The sequence below is a fragment of the Thermobia domestica genome, chromosome 14, assembly GCF_964235325.1.
Source record: "Thermobia domestica chromosome 14, izTheDome1.hap1.1, whole genome shotgun sequence".
In the NCBI taxonomy this organism is placed as follows: domain Eukaryota; kingdom Metazoa; phylum Arthropoda; class Insecta; order Zygentoma; family Lepismatidae; genus Thermobia; species Thermobia domestica.
Window position 1 is genome coordinate 153,133,979 of NC_137467.1, and position 24,519 is coordinate 153,158,497.

A 24,519-nucleotide genomic window follows, 5' to 3' on the forward strand; every position below is an offset into this window, starting at 1 on the left:
TCTTTGTATCTCTTCGTGTAATATCCCTCGACTGCTTACGGTACTTGTCCGAAGCACGTGGGGTTTTGTTTAATAATGCAGGGCGCTTCCAATATGGGAGGATGTCGCAATATAAAAAGATCTTTGTTATATACAATATGGTTCTTTGTATTATAAAACCTACTGCTTCATGGCTTTTCGCTCCTTCCACGATATGTCTTATTCCACCGCAATGCTAAACTTATGACATGATAAAAGCATTTTTTACTCTGGAATTTTTTGTAAATAGAATACCATACCTTTAAAAAGACATTTTATTCCATACTTCATGTTATGTAGGACACACTTTACTTGCAAAAAACATTCCTAGGTAAAGAAGGGTTTTTACAGAAGTTTGATGTGCTGGAAATACGCTCCAGTTATACTGGTAATTGTAAAATGTCTGAATTATATGAAGATTTTTTGTCTTTTTAAATATTGCATCCATCAGCAAACGACTGAATAAATGTTCAAATCTCAATGCATTGCTAATAATTTCTAAAGCTAGTGTCTTGTAGTCATCGGAGTATATGGAAGGATGAATAGTATTTTTAAGGTACATTAGGGAAAGCTCAGTACTTCTGAAATTTTTAAAAAGACCAATTCAAGTGAATCTATATATTGTCATGTCCTCGTTTTTTTTTTCTTTCTTTCTTCCTAATTTTACACAACCATTGAGCCTCAATTGTTGCATCAGAAGTCGGTAACGTTACTACTTTTAAAATACGTGATTGCATTTTTATTTCTATTCAAAATTGTACCGTTCTTTATTTAATTATTGTTTAATGCTTATTTAATGGATTAAAACTTCAAAATTTTTGTGACAACACTGACATTATACAGTATTTTAATGTGAGAAACTAAGCACGAAGTGTTTTCATAGTTATTTATTTCCAGGATGCTGTGAGAATAATGGCGAAAGATCTAGTGAGAACCCGTCGCTACGTGAAGAAGTTCATGTTGATGATGACGAATATTCAGGCAGTTTCACTAAAATTTCATCGTTGAAGTCCCAAAATCCCATGGCACAAGTTGTGAAACGAAAGCTATGCGGAAGATGAACTGGTAACTTCATTTTATTTATCTTTACTAAAACGCTAAAGACTGGAGCTTATTTTTAGCTATCGTGCGTAGGGTTATTGAGTACGCGCCATATTGGTTTCATACACCATTAATTTATATGTTGAAGGTGCGTTCACAGTTGCAGAAAGAAAAGTTTCCCATTTAATCATATTCAAGCGGCAAGCCGAAGTAGTCAACGCAGTTGCAATCCATCTGCTTCGCTTATCTAAAAATCTTTTCCTCACAAACTTCTCAGCTGCATAAGTCACATGTACTTTGCACATAACCAATGTTTCTGCCAGTCTAGGAGTCGAAATCTATTTTTGTATGATATTCAATGACATGTTGTGTGTCCCAATTTCGCCAGTTCGATCCAAAATTTTGAGCATACCGAATATAGAATATTATTGAATCAAAAGATCCAATATACGTGCTTCATTCAAAAATCTTCTTGTAAGCCTTATATCTGGAGAACTACATATAGTGTAGCAAAACCCCAATCTGTCAGTTAACTAAGTATGATGCGTTCATTCCTTAAAAAGTACGAAAACTCGATGTAAGAGCCGTTCAAAAATTTTGAGCCCCTGATTCAAAAAAGATCAATTGTAAATATTTAAATCAAAAATTTTCTTGTAAGCCCTATATCTGGAGAACTACATACAGTGTAGCCAAACCCAAACTATCACTTAACTCAGTATGATGTGGTTATTCCGTTTAAAAAAGAAAAAAAACGAAAAGTCGATTTAGGGAGCCTTCAAAAATTTTGTGGCTCCGGATCATAAAACTATTTATTGACCAAGATCACAATCACTCAATGAATCGCCGAAGATTCTTTTTATTATTATTATTATTATTATTATTATTATTATTATTATTATTATTATTATTCCTAAAATTTTAGTTTTCTTCGATATTAGTTGTGATGATAAATCTTGATGCAATAGTAACCAAATATTTCTTCCAATTAATCTACATTTATTTTCTCGGTACTCTTGATTTTATTTGTTACTAAAATTCACGTTCTCTTTACTTCTTGTATTTTAAGATTTCTAAAATATGCTATTCATAAGTGATTGAAAGAATCTAAGCAGGACGGCTATATCCATCCATCCGTCTGTCGACAGTTGTCAGTGCAAAGACCATAACAGACAACGAGAAACAGTTTTGTGATATGTATACAGGGTCCCAAGAGTGGGTTACATCTCCATCCTTTGTACCATACCACCCAAGAAATAGAAGAGGGGCCAACAGCATCTGACTATGGAAGGTCAGTGTTCAATTAAAAGAAAATGCAAGGAAAGAAGAACAAAAAAGCTTGATTGAACCAATTTGTGTAAAATACCGTACAGGACCTTTCCTGCACATGACTGTTCCCTGATAAAACTATCAACGCTTGCTTAGACAAATAAATAAAGAAAAATAATTCACACTTTAGATATAATCCGAAGAAGGGGAGGGGGTCAAAGAGGAAGATTACTTATGGAAAGAAATAAGAAACTTCAACACTCAACTTTGCAATGCTTGACCCGATCTCACATTGCACCATCAAGTTCACAGTTATCTTATAGATATGCACTTCTTTTACTCCATAACACCGTAAGTATAATAATTATCTTAAGTTCGATAAAAAAGAACATTAACCCTTGTTATTAGTTTATGTCTTAAGAAAATAATAACCTGTAGCTTCACAACAAAATGTGAGGTGTTAAAATAACACAAAATAACTACTAGTTTTGTGTGTTACTTGTGTGTTAATTCGAAGAACATTGATTTCTGAGCATATCAGAAATAACTAGAACTGACTTTAAGAATTTGCGTTGGATTTTATTGTTTGCATTGAGCAAAGCTTTACGCAGTATATTTGACATTTATGGTAAGTGACGAATAACGTATTATATTTTCTATATAAGCTGTCACGAGAATAGTTTTGTAAACCTTCGAATTGTCCGACAAAAGTTACATGAATAGTAGTGCTGCCTTCTACAGTTCGTATCTGTTGTTGTTATGTGCTAGGACATGAGAACAACAGAAGCAGAACTGGTACTCAAGTAACTGTTCTGAAACAATTCAAAAGCTTACAAAACTATTTTCGTGACAGATTATAGAAAACAGTACTTATTCGTTACTTGCCATAAATGCCAAATGTACTGCGTATGGCTATGCTCAATGCGAACAATAAAATCCAATTCAAATTCTCAAAGCCAGTTACTAGTTATTTCCGATATGCTCGGAAAGCGATGTCCTTGGTGTTAAATTAACACACAAATAACACACTGAAGTGCTAGTCATTTTCTGTTACTTTAACACCTCTTTTTCCTATGTATGAACACTAAGATTTATCGATCCCAACTTTATTCAGCAATAGAATCTTTCTCATATACTCAATAATAGAACTAATATCGAGAAAGTTAATACAGTGTATACAGAAATGTAAGAAAAGGAAAAAATATTTCCTTCAACTTTATATATGTGCAGAATGTTGTAAACATTCATCACTGACTTATCATAGACGAGATTTGCTTTTTCGTATTAATCGGTTCAAGCACTTGTTTAGTTCAAAGAATATTTAGATGAGTATCATCAAGTCGTAAGGATGCAGATTGGAAACAGTATACATTAAGGTTGCATAATAAACAATTGATTAACTGATAATTTATAACCGGGGGAAGGGGGATTACACTACGAAAGATGAGCGGATGTACAAAACAAAAGGAAACCACGTCATCATTGGAACAACTTGAAATTATATGTATATAAAGAGAAACATGTGAAGCTGATGATTGCTGGAAGTAAGTTAAGTATGAGCGATCACATCACAAAAGTGGCTATCAAGTGTATCAACTTTACAGGAACCTACACTTTATATAATTAATAACATATTTGTATTAATTGCTAAGAATAGAATAAGTAAAAAAGGTAGGGAGAAGAATACCATAACGAGTCACTTGCTCTCGTAATTCTTCATAGATTCGATCCCAGCCCCGCCATGTGAACTTTCTGGTGAACAAACACCGTGTGCGTGGGTTTCCTCGGGGTTCTCCCGTTTCCTCCCACTCTTCATTCCACCATTTCATTCATTACTCATCATCACCGTCTCCTTTAGCCTAACCGGCATAAACATGGGACTTAAAACTCAAAAGAAAGTTCTTCGTAGAGGACTACAAATCATCACTCCCCCAAACTACCAACAGAAGAAACAATTCTGACTTCTATTCATACATGGGATGTCGGTACGGCAAGGGTTGCTTACGTGCAATTCCTAGCTTAACCATTTCTGAAGTTCACTCTCAAATTTAACCTGGTTAGACTGAGAAACAGAGTAACAAGGACCAATGATTGGCTCTTCGTCCGATAACTGGATTTTATAAAGTGTAGTTCTAACTGGACGAGGATATTCACAGAAAAGAAATCGGTATCTCATAAGAAGATTAAATAGATTATGTTTATTAGAATCATTTAGATCAGTTCGAAAGAGATGTATTCTTGTAATTCGGATTTAGTGAGACTAGAGTTGATCGTTAGCGAGGCATCCACGGAAGGTTCAGACTTCGGAGAGGGTTGGTTATTACGAAAACATTACAGCAAAGAAATCCATTCAATATCCGGAAAAATCCGTTCGTTGGATGACTACTCGAGTCGATCAGTTTCAGTTTCTTCGAAAAACACCATAACAGATGAAACATTAGTTTGATTACACTAGTTAACAACAGTTTTGTTACATAAAAGGAAATACCTGTTCTTAAAGGAACTTTTTGCGCTGAATTCGAATATGCACTCGGTTTTTCTCCATCACGTACGATTTTCCCGTAACAGAGGGATTTTCGGGAAAATCCCTCAAAAATTTCCACTTTCGTTTATTTTACACCCCAAGATCTTGTCCCCTTGCATACACTAACATAGAAATTATACCTGAGTATACTTTGATTCATATTTAACAAACCCTCCAAGTTTCGTAATAATCGCTTTATTCTTTCTAGAGAAATAAATATGTTTGTATGTATACTGTGTGTACTGTTTATTGCACCTTATAGTAATGCTTTCAGATCTCTTAAGTTGAGGTAAAACGTTTTGCTTTATTACCACAAACACATATATAAAATATAATACAATATAATTTACAAGTGTGACAATTTACAATAAACAATAATACAAATGTACCAAAAGGTCATGAAAAGACAATCAAAACTATCACAATATATGAAACTTCCATTGGGTTACAAAAACGTACACTACTTCCTTTTGTAAGAAATGTTGCATTCTCTAACAAGACCCCAACAATAGTCCCCCATCATTGAAGGATCCCATCGTCCCTGGTACCTTTTCTCCATTGCCATTATATCTTGGTGGAATCTTTCCCCCTGTTCGTCGCTAGAGCACCTAGGTTAGCAGGAAAGAAGCTGAGGTGGGAGTGCAAAAAGTGGATTTTTAAAGACATCCTACAACCCAACTCTTTGTATTTCTGTATCATGTTCTGTACGATTTCTGTGTAACTCTCAGCTTTGTTATTGCCCAGAAAGTTGCGCACAACACACTTAAATGCTGTCCAGGCAGCTAGCTCAGCACTGTTTAACTTGCTGTCAAAGCTATCATCAAGCATTAATTTCCTAATTTGGGGACCAATAAACACTCCCGCTGAAATTTTAGCATCACTCAGGTTAGGGAACTTATCTCGCAAATACTTGAAACCTTCACCAGATGTGTCCATGGCTTTGACAAAGTTTTTCATAAGTCCTAACTTGATATGAAGTGGCGGTAGTAATATCTTATTAGGATCTACCAAAGGAGTGTATTTGACGTTGCATTCTCCAGGTACGTAATTCACTCTAGGTTCCCATTCCTTCACTTCATAATGTTTGTCATCAGCTCGGCTATCCCATAAACATAAAAAACATTGGTACTTCGTGTAACCGCACTGCAGTCCTAATAAAATACCAACTACTTTGAGATCACAACATATTTGCCAACAATGGTCCTTGTAATTTATAAGATTTAGCAAAGTTGACATGGTGTCATAGAATTCCTTAATCTTCACTGAGTGCGCAAGTGGTATAGAAGGTTTTTTATTTCCATTATGTAAAAGGACAGCTTTAAGGCTGACCTTTGACGCGTGGATAAATAACCTCCATTCTTCTGGAACGTAAGGAATTCCTAGCTCCGCCATCAACCCATTTATATCCGTACATAGGCACACATTATCTTGCATTGAGAAATAGCTTGAAAATTGAACATGCCTTTTCCTGTACACTGATATGTTCGTTTCTGCATCCAATAAGTTCCACTGCTGGAGCCTTGATCCCAGAAGTTCCGCCTCATGTTTTGTCAGGTGCAAATCACGGACTAGGTCATTAAGTTCACATTGCCGGATGAAATGTGGCTCGCGAACACAGTCAGGGATGAACGTTGGATCCTTGGATGTACATGTTGATGTCGATGGTTCATCAAGGTCATGATCATCATCAGAGTCTTTTGGCCATATCTCTTCCCAGTTGGTAGGGGGCTCGGGAAGTGGAAGTTCATCCCCGTGCGGAATACGTCTAATTGCGGATTTAACGTTGGGATAACTTATTGTGTATTTGCTTTTTTTAGAATGTCCCTTAACTACTGTGAGACAAAAATAACAATCATCCAGATGGTTGGTGGGTTCTCTCCACACCATTGGTACAGCAAATTTCATGAACCTCCGTTTCCCTTTGGCCCATGCAAGTAAAGTGACGTAGCACGCGCACAAATTATGTTGGGTGCCCAAGTTTTGTCCTGATCTCCCACACGACATCCGAAATATATATAATATGCTAGTTTCACCGATGGCGTAATGGATCTACACTGTCCTTTAACTACAAACTGGCCACACACATAACAAAAACTATTTGGTGAGTTAACACACGAACGCCGCCCTCTTGACGTCATTGTACTGATCACAAACTAAACTTCTGGTCTTAGTTGGGTATAATGCCGTTAAGATCAAACATGAAAGCACTCTTAGCAGCAAAGACAACTTTGAAAGTGAAGTAGTGTTAAACCACACGTCAATATAAAAATGTACAAAACTCCCTCACCAGGTGTCAAGAACACAAGAAAGAAAGAAATGCGCGGGGGAGGGGGGAAACGATACCGTAGTGGAAAATTCAGACTGCATTAGTTCATTGTTGTCAACAATGAGTCTGTATTCCATTCTTTCTTTCTTTTGCATTCTGTTACATTTGATAACAAATATTGATAACCATTTCATGAACAAAACGAAAAAAACGTGGAGAATTGTATATATATGTATTAAGATATACATATACTGTACGTTTAAAAAAATATACGTTGGAAGTACATTCTATTTTTATACACGTTTCTAATTTACAGAGAGCAATACAAATGTGTTGTTGACTATTGTAAATATTCATTTTTATGTCTGTGTTTGTAGTAATAAAGCAAATCGTTTTTACCCCAACTCAGGAGATCTGAAAGCATTACTATCAGGTGCAATAAACAGTGCACACAGTATACATACAAATATATTTATTTCTCTAGAAAGAACAAAGCGATTTTTACGAAACGTTTAGGGTTTATTAAATATAAATCAAGGTATACTTAGGTATAATTTCTATGTTACTATATGTAAGGGGACAGGAGCTAGGGGAATAAAATATCTGAAAAAGGGAAATTTTTGAAAGAATTTCCCGAAAATCCCTCTGTCACGGGAAAACTGTACGTGATGGAGAGAAACCGAGTGCATATTCGAATTCAGCGCAAAAAGTTCCTTTAAAATCAGGTGATTTTTCTCATGTAACAAACAAAAAGTCTAAATTTGTTAACTAGTGTTATTGGTTATGACAGCTATATTCGCTGAATTATCTTTCAACTTTATTTCGTTTCTCTCCCTATCAGTGACAGCTTGAAATTTATCAAGAAAAGGACAACCTAATATTAAATCAGTATGCACGTATTTAATAACGAAGATAGGAATATCATATAAATGATCTTATAAGTTTAGGCTAAAAACCTTGGCTGATTTTTCCTTACCAGCAAAACCTTCTAATTTCAAACAGAATAAGGTCGTAATTTCACTGAGGAAAATTTACGTTTAATTGCCTTCAAGGCTTCCCAGTCCATTATGCACAATTCGGTACATTATGCCAATATTACAGGACATAGTGATTTCGCCTATGTTCCCTTTTACCAAAAGAGAAGGGGAGAAATAATATTCATTAAGCAATTCTTCTGACTCGTCTTCCACAAGGAAGTTTACATTAAATGGCACGAAAGACGAACGTAAATTATTATCTTTAGGAAATGAATTATAAAATTTGGGGATAGTTTCTAAGACGGACTCACGTTCAGCAAGATTGGACATGTTACAGCAGTTATCTTCCCCCGTGGTTGAAGAAGACTGATGCGTCAGTTTCCCGACGCAGGTGACGGTCGGTCTTCCTCATAACAATTTCGCATATTTTCTGCTGTAGGAGCAGTGTCATGTTCTCTATCATCAGAACGACTTACGTGTGAAGGACGGCCGTAACGTTTCCTATCACATTGATTGCGATATTTCGTCTTCCATTTCCCCTCAAGCGGAAGTGACAATTGTTTTAGTTACGTTGCAATTATTTTACCGATTTGTTATTAGTATTATTCCGGTTATTTCTATTAGTGATATTTTTAACTTGTTCATCACTCAAATAATCCATTTGACAACTGTCATCTACCTTAATACTCTGTTTTTTAAGTAAAGGATTTTTTATTATTAAATTTTGTTTTAATACGATAAAAATATACAATAAATATAAATTTTTTAATGTTTGGGTTAAAATAGGCGTTTCCTAGACCTAACAGTTTTCGAAAGAGTTGTTTTTTTCTTTCTTCTTTTTAAGAAATCGAGCTATGTGAAGATGGATAAAACGCTTAATGCTCCACAACAGGCAAAAAGGGGTTAAAATTGTAACAAAGTTTTACTGCAAGTTAAGTAGGTAAAAACTATTACGAAACTCACTGCAAGCTGGGTGGTATTGTAACTTTTTTTTTTTTTTTTTTTTTTTTTTTTTAATGCTCTACTGTACGTAGAGAAAAAGGTGAAAATCTCAACTGGGTTTTTCTACAAGCTAAGCGGGAAAAGAGGCTTAGAGCTTCACTGCAAACTGAAAAAGAAAATTTAACCAGTCAGGCAGAAACTAATAGTAGTAGCTATAATCCTTTTTGTTTTATAGCTTTTTAAGTCTGGCGGTGACACTTTTTTTGTTGTTACATAATCAGTGGTGTTCCCGGTGTTTTTATCGTTTGTCACTGTAGCAATTTGTAATATAGGCACATGGTTGATGTTTATAAATATAATCACTTGTTGGTTATTAGTAAACAAAGCCGTGCGCGAAATATTAATAATTTCTGCTTGGTTAGGAATTTCAGTTAGATTATAATAACAATGTACTCATGTCCAAAATTATTGTCGGATGTCTATAAATATGTTGTTGTAGGAATATAATTTTATAACGAACTCGCCCTATTACAATGTTAATATGTGTATAATGTTTTTATCTTTAATTATTGTTGGTTATTTGTAAACAAAGCCGTGTGCGAAATATTACAATGTTCTTATCTTTAATTATTGTTGGTTATTTGTAAACAAAGCCGTGTGCGAAATATTACAATGTTCTTATCTTTAATTATTGTTGGTTATTTGTAAACAAAGTCGTGTGCGAAATATTACAATGTTCTTATCTTTGATTATTGTTGGTTATTTGTAAACAAAGCCGTGTGCGAAGTATTACAATGTTCTTATCTTTAATTATTGTTGGTTATTTGTAAACAAAGCCGTGTGGGAAATATTAAAATGTTCTTATCTTTAATTATTTCAGCTTGCTTTGCCAAAAAAAATTTCAGTGGAAGTCGAATCTCATTACAACTATAATCATCTAGACCAGATAATGTGAGACTTTGCTTATGAGTTCATTTACATTATTATTCTGCTGAATAACTAATAAATGCGCATTCATCGTAAGTAAATTCTTGATAATTAGCTCAATAATTTCCGCTTGGTTAGGAAATTCAGTTAGGTTATAATAACAATGTACTCATGTCCAAAATTATTGTCGCATATTTATAAATATGCTGTTTTAGGAATATAATTTGATAACGAATTCGCCCCGTATTCCTTACAATGTTAGTATGTATAATGGGCAAAGAGATGTATGTCGCAAATTTGATGTCCAAAAAAGCAGTAAATAAGAACAATAAAACGAAAATAAAACTTTCCTGTCCATTTAGCAACATTTTTTTTACTTATTCTAATTTTCGTATGTATAACGCTTTTCCTATGAAATTTACCACAAATATACATTTCCTTATTATAGACATAGTATCAGTATTAAAAGTACAATGCAAAATCATTATCAAATTATATTCTTACAAAGAGACAGTTATAGATATGCGACAATTATTTTGGACATGAGTGTATCAAATATAATTGAGCAATGAAAGAAATTTGCTTTTATCGAACTTTAACGATCGCAGAGACATTTTGTGTGCATTTTCAACTTGCACTGAACAACTGCCTTTTCAGCAGTCGGAGAAACTCTTGATAACATCTCATTTCGTGAGCTACAGAAAGAAATCCACGCTTCCTGGGATTGCAGCATACATATACCTCCCAATTATCGGCACCCGGCCGTCGTGTGTAAACGAATACATAGCAAAATATCTTTGTAGTTCACGTGGAAATTTTCTCGGGGTGTTCGGAGATGTGCTACCTTAAGATTTGACTGCAGGTAATACCGGATTAAATTCTGCTAATGAATTATGAAACGAAGAACTATTCAGAAAAACATTACGAGACGAAAAGCTAGTTGGAAAAGCCGTAGTTTCATTATTAAACATACCTAAATCAGGACTGGACTGGCTAAATTTAAACGCATTAGTTACGTTTGGCTTAGACATATAATTCCTAATCAGATTTTTCCCAGCTGTGACATGATTTACACTAAAGGAGAGAGTTCCACAGAATGAAAACTAAACTTAATATCGGGAGGACCTTTTCATATTATAATCTGATCCCTTAGGAGTCCCTATTGCATTTGATAGAAAAGGATTTGGTTTAATATTATTTGCGAGCTCCATCAAATCCGGTACTTCGAATAGACGACAAAATGACGGAGCCAGCCGAAATAGTTAAGTTTCTTGGTCTTCTGATAGATAATAATTTGTCCTGGTCTCAACATATTGCAAAATTATCTCATGAATTTTCCTAACAGGATTACTTGTTCCCATTTTAAGCAGAAAATCAGTACTAACAAGCCTACCAAAAACTGTTAAGCCAAAATCAGATATGGGATAGACTTTTGGTGTTCATCCACTGGATTTAAGAAAGTTTTTATACTTCAAAAGAAAGTGATAAGACTAATCACCAATACTTCATATTTACTTCTTGCAGAACGCTATTCAAAGACCTTAATATTCTTCCACTTCCTTCATTGTATATATACGAAGCATTACTTTTGGTCCACAAGAAACAGGAACTGTACAAAAAGAACTCAGATAAACATGGATATAATACGAGCGAAGTCTCATCTCCAAGTTCCTCTTCATAATACCATTTTGTTTTCGAAAACAATTAAACGCATTACTCTTTAACTCACTGCTTAATTAAATTAAGTCTCTTAGTACTATGTTCCAAATCTTTGCTTGTACAGTGTGGAGGAATATTTGCATACCGATCTAAGTTCTGCTAAGTTTTGTGCATATTATATTTTTCTATTTTTTAATAAAAAAAATCTATATCTTCTGTATAAGGAAACCACAATATTTTATCATGATTTTCTATTATCTAGGAAATATTGTAAAAGTAGTTATGATTTTCGTATAATATGAATAATCACATCATTGACATGTTCTATACCACATGGCTATCAGCCAATGTAAATGGTCATTGAACGCAGTAAAATTCAATTATTAGTTTCAGTTACCTCAGTAAGAAAAAAAAAAGAGGTCGAGAAGAGAGCTTATAATGAAGTCGTTTACGCTACGTCTTACGCTCCAATGCTCTCACACTCAGACACTTCGGACTCTTTACCAAACCATGCTACTTTAGTTGTTAATATTTGCTAAAGTTACTACATCAGAAAGTTTTATTTGATCACTTGTCACTTTCGATTCTGATCGCATAACTTTTACCATATTCTGTATCGCTTGACTATTATCGTTTAAAGATTTAATCTCTCTACCACGACTATTGATAAGTACAGGGATCGCTTGAAGAGCATTTCGTTGACCTTCAACTTCGTTAGCCATTTTTTAAATATAATTTTATTCTAAAGATTCAGTTCTTCTATCATGTTTTTCTACACGATCTTCTATTTCCACTTATCAATATTTACAGCTATCTAATTATGTTCTCAACGGCATCAAATAATGATGCACTGAGATTGAAACCTTTCTTAGACTAGACTCCACATCATCTAATTTCTCCTTCCGGAAACCATGAAACATGTCATGTACATATCGTCAGCAATTGATGATTCCGAATTGACTGGCTCATCGCTGTCGCGCAGTACTGGCTCCAACTTTACATCAGTGAATGGCCACACTTCTCTCCAGGTCTTTATTATGGTTGCGTTCTCCACTTTATTCTATACTTCTGCTGTTTGGGAAACAACGTCACGTAGGTTGATTTCTTTCTACACTTTCAGCATAACTTCGGTAGTCGTTTTCACATTCGTTCAGCAAGGAAGTAAGAAGTGCATGTCGATAAGGGCGTTTAATTAATTCCAAAATTCCTTGATTTATGGGTTGAATCAGGACTGTCACATTTGGTGTAAGAAAGAGCGCTTTATACCATCGGATTTTAAAGTCGCATCAGAAGGATGACTGGAAGCATTGCCAATTATAAAGATGGCTTTTAGTAAAACCTTTTTCTTCAGCTCTTTTCTCACAGTTGGTACAGGTGTTTGGTGTAACCACCGAGAGAATATTTCTGTCGCTCGTGTTGAAAACAACGTAGGTTTTGGGATTTCCCAATCACCATGAGCGGTAGTTTATGACTCATTTGCGTTACAACATTCCATCAATGTTACACGTTGTTTCTGTTGCTTGTACCCACGAGCTTCCTTCTCGTACTTGGCAGCTAATGTTTCTGAAGGAAGCATCTTGTAAAAGAGACTGGTCCCCTCAGCATTGTACGAGGCATCTGCAATTAAATGTTCTTCCTCTATTATCTTCCGTATCTTTTTTACAAAGTCTTCTGCATTTTTTTCGTTAACTGAGCGACTTTTCCCGGTGACTGTCGGCTGGCGCACACCATGTCGTTTTTTTCAGTTTGATACCCAATCCTTGGTTGCTACAAACAAGTTACTGGCACCAAGTTTTTTGTTAAATGCAACCTCTTTTTTCCTTTATTATCGGGCCACTGACTGGAATTCCTTTACTGCATTGCTGCATGAGCCATCTATAGGCAGCTACGTCCAGTGCTTCTTTATCACACTTTCGCATAACCTTTCGTTTCCCCAACTCGCTCTTCATTTGGGGTGCGTACTGTCGATCAACTTCTTTCTTTTTGATGTCATAAATAGTTGCCCGTCCAATACCGTTCTCAACAGCAATGGTTTCTGTGAAGAGCATCGGTTCAACTTACCTAAAAATTCCTTGTTCTGCCTGAGGCCAAGCGTAACGTGTTTCCTTTTAGAAGGAATAGTATGTAGTCAACTTCACTGTAAGAAAGTCACAATTTCAAATACGTATGTATGGCATTGTTTAACATTTTTAACTAACAAAATTGTTGGACACGATAACTCATTGTTGTGTGTGTCAGTTGTGCTTGAGCGAGTAGAGGCCGGATGTGGGCCGGATTACTGACAAGGCAGGGTATCCTAGTGTAATACGTGGATTGTAATAAGATTGCACAGACATAGAGAACATCGAGAAAGAAGCGACAAGTATTTTTTTATATCAACCAACAAGCGAATTGAAAGCGTCAAATAGGGACATAAAAATGAGCTCAAAATGAGATTATGTGGAATATAGCGAGAACGAGAAGAGATATCGGAAAAGGTTAAATGTTCGAAGTACTACCCGTAGTCGACGGAAGGTAATGAGGTAGAACACACCCATGCGAAGAAAGCAGAACATCCGGAAGTGGACCAATCACGTGTACAACATTGTCGCAATGTGTTGCGGAAATGACCGAAGAGGGTGGCAAGGATCAGAAAGAAAGAAGAAATGAAAACGGAAAATACGTGTTTTTTGTTTTGGGTTCGTACGTCGCCCGTATGCGAAAGAGAGACAGATTCATCTGAATGTACGAAGATACGAAAACTTGGAGGAAGGATGCAAACACTGTTCGTATAGACAGCCACCGAGACAGTGCTGTGCAGTGGGTTGCGTATCTTATCGCGTAATGGGAACAAAAATGCATAGCACAGTAGAATGTAATAGCAGATGGTCCACATACGTAACATAAACAGCAACAGTAAAATCAGGACCACGCATGAGTATCAACATTATATCATTATGAAAATGCACGTACAACATACCAGTAACATTTTTGTTTTTCTCTTACTACTGCCTTATTCACATTTTCGTTTCCAACATGCATCTCATCGTTATTCCCATTACTCGTGCATTGAGATGAATCCGCGCGTCTTTCGCATACGGGCGACGTATGCATCCAAAGCAAAAAACACGTATTTTTCGTTCTCGTTTCTTCTTTCGTCCTGCTCCTTGCCATCCTTTTCGGTCATTTCCGTAATACATTGCAACAATGTTGTACACGTGGTTAGTCCATTTCCGGATGTTCTGCTTTCTTCACATGGGTATGCTCTACCTCATTGCTTTGCGTCGATGATGGGTAGTATTTTGTACATTTAACCTTTTGCGATATCTCTTCTCGTTCTCACTATATTCCACATAATCTCATTTTGACCCTATTTTATGCCCCTATTTGACCCTTTCAGTGCGCTTGTTGGTCGATATATATATAAAAAAAAAAAATATGTGTCGCTTCTTTTTCCATGTTCTCTATGTTTGTGCAATCTTATCACAATCGGTTCGTTACACTGCGGTATCCTGCCTTGTGAGTCTAGTGTATGTGGTTGATGTACAGAAAATAAAATTTGGTTTTATATATATATATATATATATAATTAATAAAATTATTTCTCTTTTTTGTTTTTAGACTGTTCCTACAACGTTGAACATCCTACATCGTGGAGCTGTATCGTTTGTTAGCTTGTTTCGAGGATAACGTAATAAGGTAAGAAATAGTTTCTTTTTTTTTTTTTTTCTTTTTTAAATCCGATTAAAACTACTCTCTGAGCAAAACAATACGTTTATTATAAAAATTATTAACGTATAACAGTTTCGCTAACTACCCACTTGGCTTCATCAGACTCTATACATATACAGGTAATGACAAATTATATATAGAGAGACAGCAAAACAATTCCTGAATGCTGGTTGGCTACCACAGGCTACTTCAGCCATAATACCAGAATATAAAACAAACAAAATTCGCTAATTCCCTTTCTCTCGCTGTTGACAGCATATACATACATATTTAATTTACAAAATAACCTTACAAATAACTCTTAAATATGCAGGGTGCGAATTATCGGGGTAATGAGGGGGATTTTCCCACTCAATTACATTTTGTTCCCTCCCAAAGAAGTCAACTGAAGTATCCCCACTGGGGATGATCGCTTTCCCCCGCAAACTATGCTTGATATAACACCAAATTTCACTGATTTTTGCCATTTCTTGTAAATTTAATCTTCTAGCTGTATTTCGAAATGAGCGATGTAAACTATTCAGTTTTGGTCATTTCTACTTACCACCTAATTGCCCACCATTTTCAACGTTGTTTAGTTGAACTATATTATTACTCGTATGACTACGGTTGTTGCTTGCAACCGTACCTTCGTATCCTTCAATTCGTCATCGTTCTTGAATTTGAATGTACTAATTGCGTATAACAGTCACATATGGATTTATACATGTTCTTAGCGGTTGGCCAAGAAAAAGTAAACAAATAGCTTCTTCCACCATACTTGGCTAAGTTCGGACATGTCATATTCATCCTCTGCATTGCATCGATTGCCATCTTATTTTAATTTTTGTTATATTTCATTTTCCAGTGTATTCTTTGTTAGCACAATATCCTCACCCCCTATTAGTTTGTGTGTATGCAACTCAAAAGTTGCATTTAATTTGTAGAAATTAGCATACTAATCACTGCCTTTTACAGTTTACGGAAATGAACTTTTGAAACCGTACTCCAAATCTGAGATATAGGTATTCTCTCCTAACTATACGATAACGTACAAGCTGGAGATTCACCCTTTGTAAGCAGACTTGTTAGTGAAGGTGAATAAGCGCATAATTGAAGATTTGTTTCAGCATTTGTTAATGCGACTGGTTCTCCGTGTTGTTGTCCGTGTCTGTACAAGGACTTCAACTTGAGCGGGCTATTTGAAGTTAACCCTTCAATTTTCCATCTTTCCCTTCGCTGTACAGTTTGCTATCAACGCCAATAATGTCTGAAAAACTTCAATGTAATGTTTTACTTTATTTGAATAACGTAGTACGTAGTGAATCAACTCATCTGTAACCTAACAGTAAAGTAATTGTAAGTGTCGACTTCCTGAGCTCCGTGACGGAATTGATATTAAAAAAAAAAAAAAAAAAAAAAAAAAAAAAAATTAAAATAAAATAAAATAAAAAAAAAAAGCGTGAAGAGCGCAGCTTTAGCGGGGAGTAGAAGCTCAAGCTCGAAATTTGAATTTAGAGTTTTTAAATATTTGGCCTTCGATTTGACCTTGATGCCAGAAATCGGGACCAGCAACAATCCATTTCTCGTATGAAAAAGAAATGTCCGGTTTAACCGATAATTTTAGTGGTTTTCATAATACTGAAATAGATTTTCTTTTGCAAGCTGTGTGGAATAACGCGAAGTGGAAGATTTCAATACGAGTGGAAAAATTAACACATGCTTGTGATCATGGCTATCGCTGGGACCGAATTATTAAGTAAATTAACCATTGGCGTCTCTGGCACGTAAAATTTGGGGGGACATCAAAGAAAGTGATTTAAATGGTACTACTAGCCCAACCTGTTTATTAACTTCGATTCTATTTGTTACCTTTCTGCTTACCTTCACGGATCCCCCAAGGTATATCAAGAACTCGATTACAATCGTTTCACAGCCTGGATATAATATTCCAAATAAATATAATTATTATTAGTTATATAATATTCTGTCGTTAGTAAATAAACTAAATTAGAATAAAATATTGAATATTTTGTACTTCAAAATATTGGGGGACGCATTTCCCTCGTCCCCCCGCTAGAGGCGCCCGTGAAATAAACCTTGGAGAGCTACGGGGACAAGAATGAGTACGATATTTAAACACGTTCAGAAAGGTTACGTGTGGAGTGTGCATGTCAGACAATATATACGTACATAGTTATTGTCGGTAGATTTATTGAATTAATAATCGCTTATTTATTACAGATGTCCAATGGCGTATTTAACGGGGGCTTCCGGGCTTAAGCCCCCCCGAAATCTTACTATAGTAAAGTAAATGAAATATTTTGCAGAATTTTCACATTTCCAGGCAAAGCCCCCCCCGAAACAAAATCATAAATACACCACTGCAGATGTCATATTTATATATATGTGTGTGGGGAGTGGTAAGACATTATTGTCTCATTTTGAATTATTGCACCTTCAGACTTTACGTCCTGTTGGCCTAATTTTATCCCCCCCCCCCCCCAATATAGATTATCTAATTCGCACACTGTAAATATGAAAACTAAATAAGTCATTTATTCTGTACTATTTATTTAGTATTCATGTTTGATTTAGTAATTTAATATTAAAATTAGTATGAATTGAATACACTCCTGTATATATATTTACAAATCATGAGAGATAATTTGATTGGCCATGCTTATATGAAAAGTAATACGTTATTATGATACATAGAGTTGAAATAGAATATGGATTTAGATATCACGGTTTTTGGTATTTATGATCATGTTAGACCATCAGTGTGTGATGATGATGTCCGTGGGTGATCAAGGGAAGGAAGAAAGCATTGCTGGACTGGTCTGTGACTTTTATGTATGTTAGGTAACCCCGGAAACCTAATGTAGGATGACTGGCCTTTAAAGATTTTAAAATTTTTGAGCGAGCGCCCCACCGGGAATCGAATATAGGACTGCTTGCGCCAAAGACGAGCGAGCTCAAATACATAACGTTTGGAAGCTGTAAAATAAAGTAGCAAAAACAAATTTTATTTTAGTCCTGGAAGAGTTTCAGAATCAGGAGCAATACTGTATCTTAACGCTAATTACATAAACTTCAACTGGGGAACGAACTCGCCTCTTGCCCAAAACCGGTGAATATGCTAAGCATATAACCGCGAAATACTTTTGAATTACACTCTACTCTTCCGTTCATTAATGAGGCTATATTTTAATACGAAACACACGAGTTTTCCGCCGGAAATTAAACCTGGGACCGCTTGCAGCCAATGCGCATTAGCTAACGATATACGCACGATTGAATGTATTATTATTATTATTATTATTATTATTATTATTATTATTATTATTATTATTATTATTATTATTATTATTATTATTATTATGCGTTAAATCCACGGGGAAATCCGAACAAAGTGAAATCACTCACGCCAAGAGAGTGTACAGTATCCGTTTAACTCTTTAATTGGCAACAATTCATAGCATTACCATTAAAATATTTAGTTTGCTTTTATGGTTGAACCATGTTTTCCTGATCATAATTTCGTAATTTTAAAAGTATTTGTGTACTTTGGTTACAAAATACAGGATAATTTATTTCAAAGCAACATCGCCATAAAATACGTCTATGTGTTGCTACTGAGCAGCATTGTCGTATTATGGTCAAATATCATAAGAATACTTTCAGTAATTAGCAGCAGTTTCGTTGAAATATCTTCCTGCAGAGCAAGAAACCAGAAATAAAAAAAAAATAAAAAAAAAAAAAACTTTCACGGAACTTAAAAGATAAAGCTTCTATAATACTAAATTTGTCCCCTGTTGACGAAGATTGGAAATATCTAAACAAACGACTCACAAATCATGTATATGAATATTGTATGAAAGCAATAATGCCAATTAAATGATCGTGCGGATAACGCAATAGAATGCGATGTTGCTTGAGAGCTACAGTGCCAAATAAAGGATTAACTACGAAGGAGCTTTATTATTAGTTTGTAATCACAGGAGTTATCATTGGAATTTATTGTTTTTCTAGTGGTTAAGTGGAGTGGGAACTTTAAAAGACGAGTTTAACGTCTCCTCGGAGTAATGAGAGTATGAGAACCGAAACAGAATATGAATCGTACGTAATGGGTATATGATAACTTCTCATAGGATGGAAATTACATGAGAACATTAAAAATTCAACACATGGGGTAAGTGATATCTTAACGGGAGATCTGAACCACATAATCTACTGCCAGAAATGAACTCAGCTCTGCCACAGGAATGGTAAATATGCTGACCATAAAATCGGGAAATACTTTTTGCTGAATTACAGTCTACTCAGTTTTCCAGCACTGAGGTTATGTAGAATGTAATTAATAATAATAATAATAATAATAATAATAATAATAATAATAATAATAATAATAATAATAATAATAATACTTTATGCTAATCACATGCAGTTCCTGTGGGAAACGAACCCGAGATTCCTAAGTGTAAAGAACGACATAAATACTGCACTATGAATGTAATATATGTCTTCTTACATAGTTTGAACGTCGAGGCTAAGTGAAACCCTGATTTAGTTAACTATATATATTTTAATCGAAATACTATTTGAGATTAGCCCAAATGTGATCTCTTCCCGTGAAAACTCTACCCGGGAATTGAACATGGATACATCTGCAGCACAGACACTATTTGAGACATGGGGGCACGGTGGCTCAGTGGTAGAGCGTTCACCTCCGGTGCTTGGGGTCCCTAGTTCGATCCCAGCTCGCGCCGTGTGGACTTTGTGGTGGACAAACACCGTGCTTGTGGGTTTTTTCGGGGTTCTCCCGTTTTCTCCCACTTTCTTCTTTCCACCATTCACTCATCTCTCCTTTAGCCTAACCGGCATAACCGTAGGACGTAAAACTGTAAAATTTCATTTCATTTTCATTTTTTTACTATTTGAGACATGATCTTATAACCTCCTGGAATGAGGTAAAAATATTGTTTAACCCTTTTAAGATATATCGTAGTTTTTACTACGAAATGATAGTTTCTTCAAAATTCGATTAAAAGAAAACTAAGAATGTTATTTAGTTCCGTTATATATATATATATTATTTTACAAGAGAGGAGGCATTGAAGAAAGCCGTGGAAGGGTCTATACGCTTCCGAGCGTCGGAACATAGGGGATATGACGTCATCACTTTATAAATTCCTTTTTAGTGAGGTCTAACTTTCAACATTTTTTTCTCTTTAACCCTAGATTTCTGAAGTTTTACAAAAACAATCAGTGGATCCTTTAGTTTGTATCTGGATTTTTTCGGATCTCTTCGTCAACACAGAAGGGAGGTTCAGAGGAGCTAAAGGGTAAAAAATGGATATTTCTTGACCAAAAATCCCACTTTTGCGATTATTGTTCCGCTCGGGTACATGATAGGGACATCTGAGTGGTACTTTCTGAAAGCCTACTCGATTCTGAACAAAACGACGTATGAATCATCATTCTACGATAATTAGAAACATGTCAGGGATTTTTTACATAATATCCTTTTTGTTACTACTGTAATTTGGAGCGCTTTGCGTGCTTTTCCCACATGGGAAAATATTTTTCCCGCCCTTAGTATTGAAGATAGGAGATTGGTATTTGTCACATGTATTTAATACCACAAGTACTATTTTTGCAAGTGATTTTCAGATCTGTATGTTTACCCCGGGCCGTGCCAGAGTGCCTCAAAATGGAGAAAGGAATTTTTTCACAAAAAGTACCTATTTTCCTCAACTTTTCCCTCCTTAGGGACGTCCGAGGGACATGTGAGTGGTATTGTCTGAAAGCCTACTCTATTCTGAAGAGAACTGCGTATGAATCGTGATTCTACGATAATTAGGGACATGTCAGGAAATTTTTTAATTTTGTAGGGTGCATTTTAGGGAAATTTTGGGCGTTTTTTGATGCTCTCCCAAGAGGGGTAAAAAAAATTTTCCGGCCCTTACTATTGAAGACAGGAAATTCTAATTTGTCACAAATAATTAGTACACTACGTAGTATTTTTCAATACTTTTTCATGTTTGTGCGCAGACTCGGGGGGGGGGGGGGGCTCAGGGGATCCCAAATTTTGAAGAAGGTTTTTTTGTCAAAAAAAATCCCGATTTCCCTTCAAAAAATCCTCTCAGGTACATGATAGGGACATGTAAGTAGTACTGTCTGAAAGCCTACTCTATGTTGAACAAAACGACGTATGAACCATAATCCTACGATAATTAGGGATGATGCTCTGTACCTCCTTGACTGAGAGTCAACAAACCCTAAAAAGCCCTATCTTAAAAGGGTTAAGAACTGCGAAGATATTTTGTTGAAAATTGAAGGGCTGAAATATTCAAATTTGTTTTTAGTACGGAAATTAAATATGTAAATAAAAAGTTACTTACAAAATACAGAAGAGTGATATTTTCATCTTCTCTAAAAGTAAAGTGTTTTACACAAACCTGTTTCCTTAGCGTTGTTGAAAAGTTTATTTCTGCTAAAACTGTTTTGAACCTATTAGTTCAAGGCTAAAGGATCCTAGTTTTGGAATTGTTTATTGTGGGACGAATGAGGGAAGGGGGCGAGTTTGCCTCCCTTGCATGCAGGCCGAAAATATCCGATTCCTGATTGAAAGATATAGGCACTCTTTTTGACGTGTAAGGGACATTCTTTAGCGGAAGGTAACAGTTCCTTTTGTATAAAAAGAAAGGGTCTTTTGTCACTTTTCTTCTTTATTTTCTATTACGAGCTTCATTTTATATTTAGATAAAAAAGAATTCAACAACTTTCTTCTCCAACAACTCTCTTTTTGAAAATATATAAAATCGAGACACTTGAAAATACAAGCATTTCTTGTAGAATCCGTTCTCTTATTTATGTTCGCTGTGTTCCTGTTTTGTATCGGTCATCGAGTGGAGAACAATTTTTATCAAAGTAACTTATATTTTAATGTTAAGTTGAATGATTAAAAATTAATTTTAGTTGAAGGTAATGAAAAATTTTGGTATCTGTTTGAATAATTAAAAAAGTTCGATTTCGAAAAAAAATGAAATCTTTGAATTTTACGTCCCACGGCTATGTCGGCTAGGCTAAAGGAGACGGTGATGATGAGAAATGGATGAAATGGTGGATTAAAGAAAGTGGGAGGAAACGGGAGAACCCCGAGGAGACCCACGCACACCGTGTTTGTCCACTACAAAGTTAACTTGGCGGGAGCAGGGTTTGAACCCAGGACTCCATGCACCAGAGGTGAAAGATCTACCACTCAGCCACCGCGGCCCCTAAGTTTGCATTGAAAACTGATGGTTATAGACCCCTTGTTAAGAGATAAGAAAGTGCTGAAATTTTGTAACTTAAATTTAAAATTGCTGCACGGTGGCTCAATGGTAGAGCGTTCACCTCCGGTGCTTGGGGTCCCTGATTCGATCCCAGCTCGCGCCGTGTGTACTTTGTGGTGGACAAACACCGTGCTCGTGGGTTTTCTCTGGGTTCTCCCTTTTTCTCCCACTTTCTTCATTCCACCATTTCATTCATTTCTCATAATCACCGTCTCCTTTCACCTAACCGGCATAACCGTGGGACGTAAAACTCAAAGATTTCAAGATTTTTCAAAATTGCTATAATGCAGTGTTTCTCAAAGTGTGGGTCGCGAGAAGTTTTTCCTTTTATTTGTGAAAATTTTATTTTGATGCAGAAACATATCTTGTAAAGTAAGTACCATTCAGGAAATGAAAATTGAAAGCGTTTGTTAATGAGGTGAAGAATAGGTGGTTACTCAGAGCCCTGCCCTGTTGTGCAGTCAGTAGAGATGCTGGGTTAGGACGGAAAGAGAATGGGTGAATCAAAATCTGTCACGAGGTAGAGCATTACATAGAGAATAGTGTTAGCTCTATGTTACCTTTATATGGAAAAATTAGAAATATGATTTACAAAATTTAATTGAACCACCAATATGTAGAATGATAATGTGTATTTGAATAAAAGGAGGTGAGCCACAAGTACTTTTTAATACTTAATGTAGGTCGCGGTAACAACAAGTTTGACAATCACTGCTATAATGTACAAGTTATTGTAAAAATGATAGGTTACAGTATTATTTGTAGCTCTTCTTTTGTGTGTTTTAAAATTCTTGTTATTTATAATTTTTGTACTTTTTCTTTTGCAGGATGAACCATAACAATGTTATGAAGACCATTGAAGATAATTGTTGTTTGAAATTCAATCATCATGGCACCAACCAGTGCGAATATTTAGTTGAAGAGTACAAACAATAATAATATAATATTCAAATTTACATATTTGTTATAATTGTTTTAATGTTAAATTAATCCTTGTTTATCTTGAAAATATATTTAATGAAGAAAAAAATGTTGATAAAATACTAGACTTGTCTTAATGAAAAAGAAAGAAATTTCTACATATTGATAAAATAAAAGAAAGATTAGGTACATAGATATATTTAAAATTCACTGTTTTATTTTACATTTTTCCCCTAGTTTTCTGAATCGGTATACGTAGAAAAAGGGAAAGCAGGGCGGAAACATTAGCGGCGAAATGGCAGGTTTTTTCAAAGAAAGGATTACACTATCTTCTTTTCTTTTATATTTGGTTTACATTACAGTAAAACTTCAATTTCCTGTTGCCCTGTGGTCATATTAGTGAAAAAATCATTCGAAATTCCACGGCAATAAAAATGTTTTTAAAAATAATTGGCTTTTAGATTATTTATTAATACCGTAGAGAGAGGCATTAGGAGTAAGTTTCATTTTATTTAATCCTTAAAGAAATGGTAACAATGTGATGAAGGAAAATGTGAGGGGTGACAAGGCTTCACTTTGGCTTGAATTTGGAGAAGATTATGCGGGCGCAGGCATGTTTTTCGCCTAGGGTATAAAATATCTTAAAGTCGCCCCTGAGGGAAAGGGAAGTTTTCAGGTAGAAGAACAGAAACCTGTTGTCTTTACCTTACTCTTTTATGATTCTGGACTTGAAGAAAAATTATGCAGGCTAACAAGTTTGTTACCTGTTTATGCCTCTCTCTTTTTTGATACTTGATTCTTTAACGCTGAGGATAATTTAGATTCGCAATTGAAAACTTCTTTTCCCTTTTCAACAAACTTAAAAAGTTCGTTATTGAATTCTTTATGTCTGTTTGTCTTATTTGCAATTTTTCAATTTTGAGTCCTCCATTCGATAGAGCATCAAAA

At 35.3% G+C, this 24,519-nt stretch overlaps 1 protein-coding gene across 15 annotated transcripts in view; it reads left to right on the forward strand.

Moving 5' to 3' along the window:
* Window positions 1-24,021, forward strand: part of LOC145670407 (diacylglycerol kinase epsilon-like) — a 126,828-nt gene extending 102,807 nt beyond the window's left edge. For 12 of the 15 annotated variants that reach the window (XR_014128305.1, XR_014128303.1, XR_014128306.1 and 9 more), the window contains 3 exons: window positions 916-1,083; window positions 15,221-15,298; window positions 23,478-24,021. Coding sequence is in view for 3 of the 15 variants with exons in the window: in XM_081739054.1 (XP_081595180.1) it covers window positions 916-1,079 (164 nt within the window). In the remaining 12 variants the exon portion in view is untranslated. Of the gene's footprint in view, window positions 1-915; window positions 1,084-9,914; window positions 10,054-15,220; window positions 15,299-23,477 lie in introns of all 15 variants that reach the window. The other 3 variants (XM_081739052.1, XM_081739051.1, XM_081739053.1) reach the window with 2 other exon arrangements.
* Window positions 24,022-24,519: the final 498 nt, after the last annotated feature.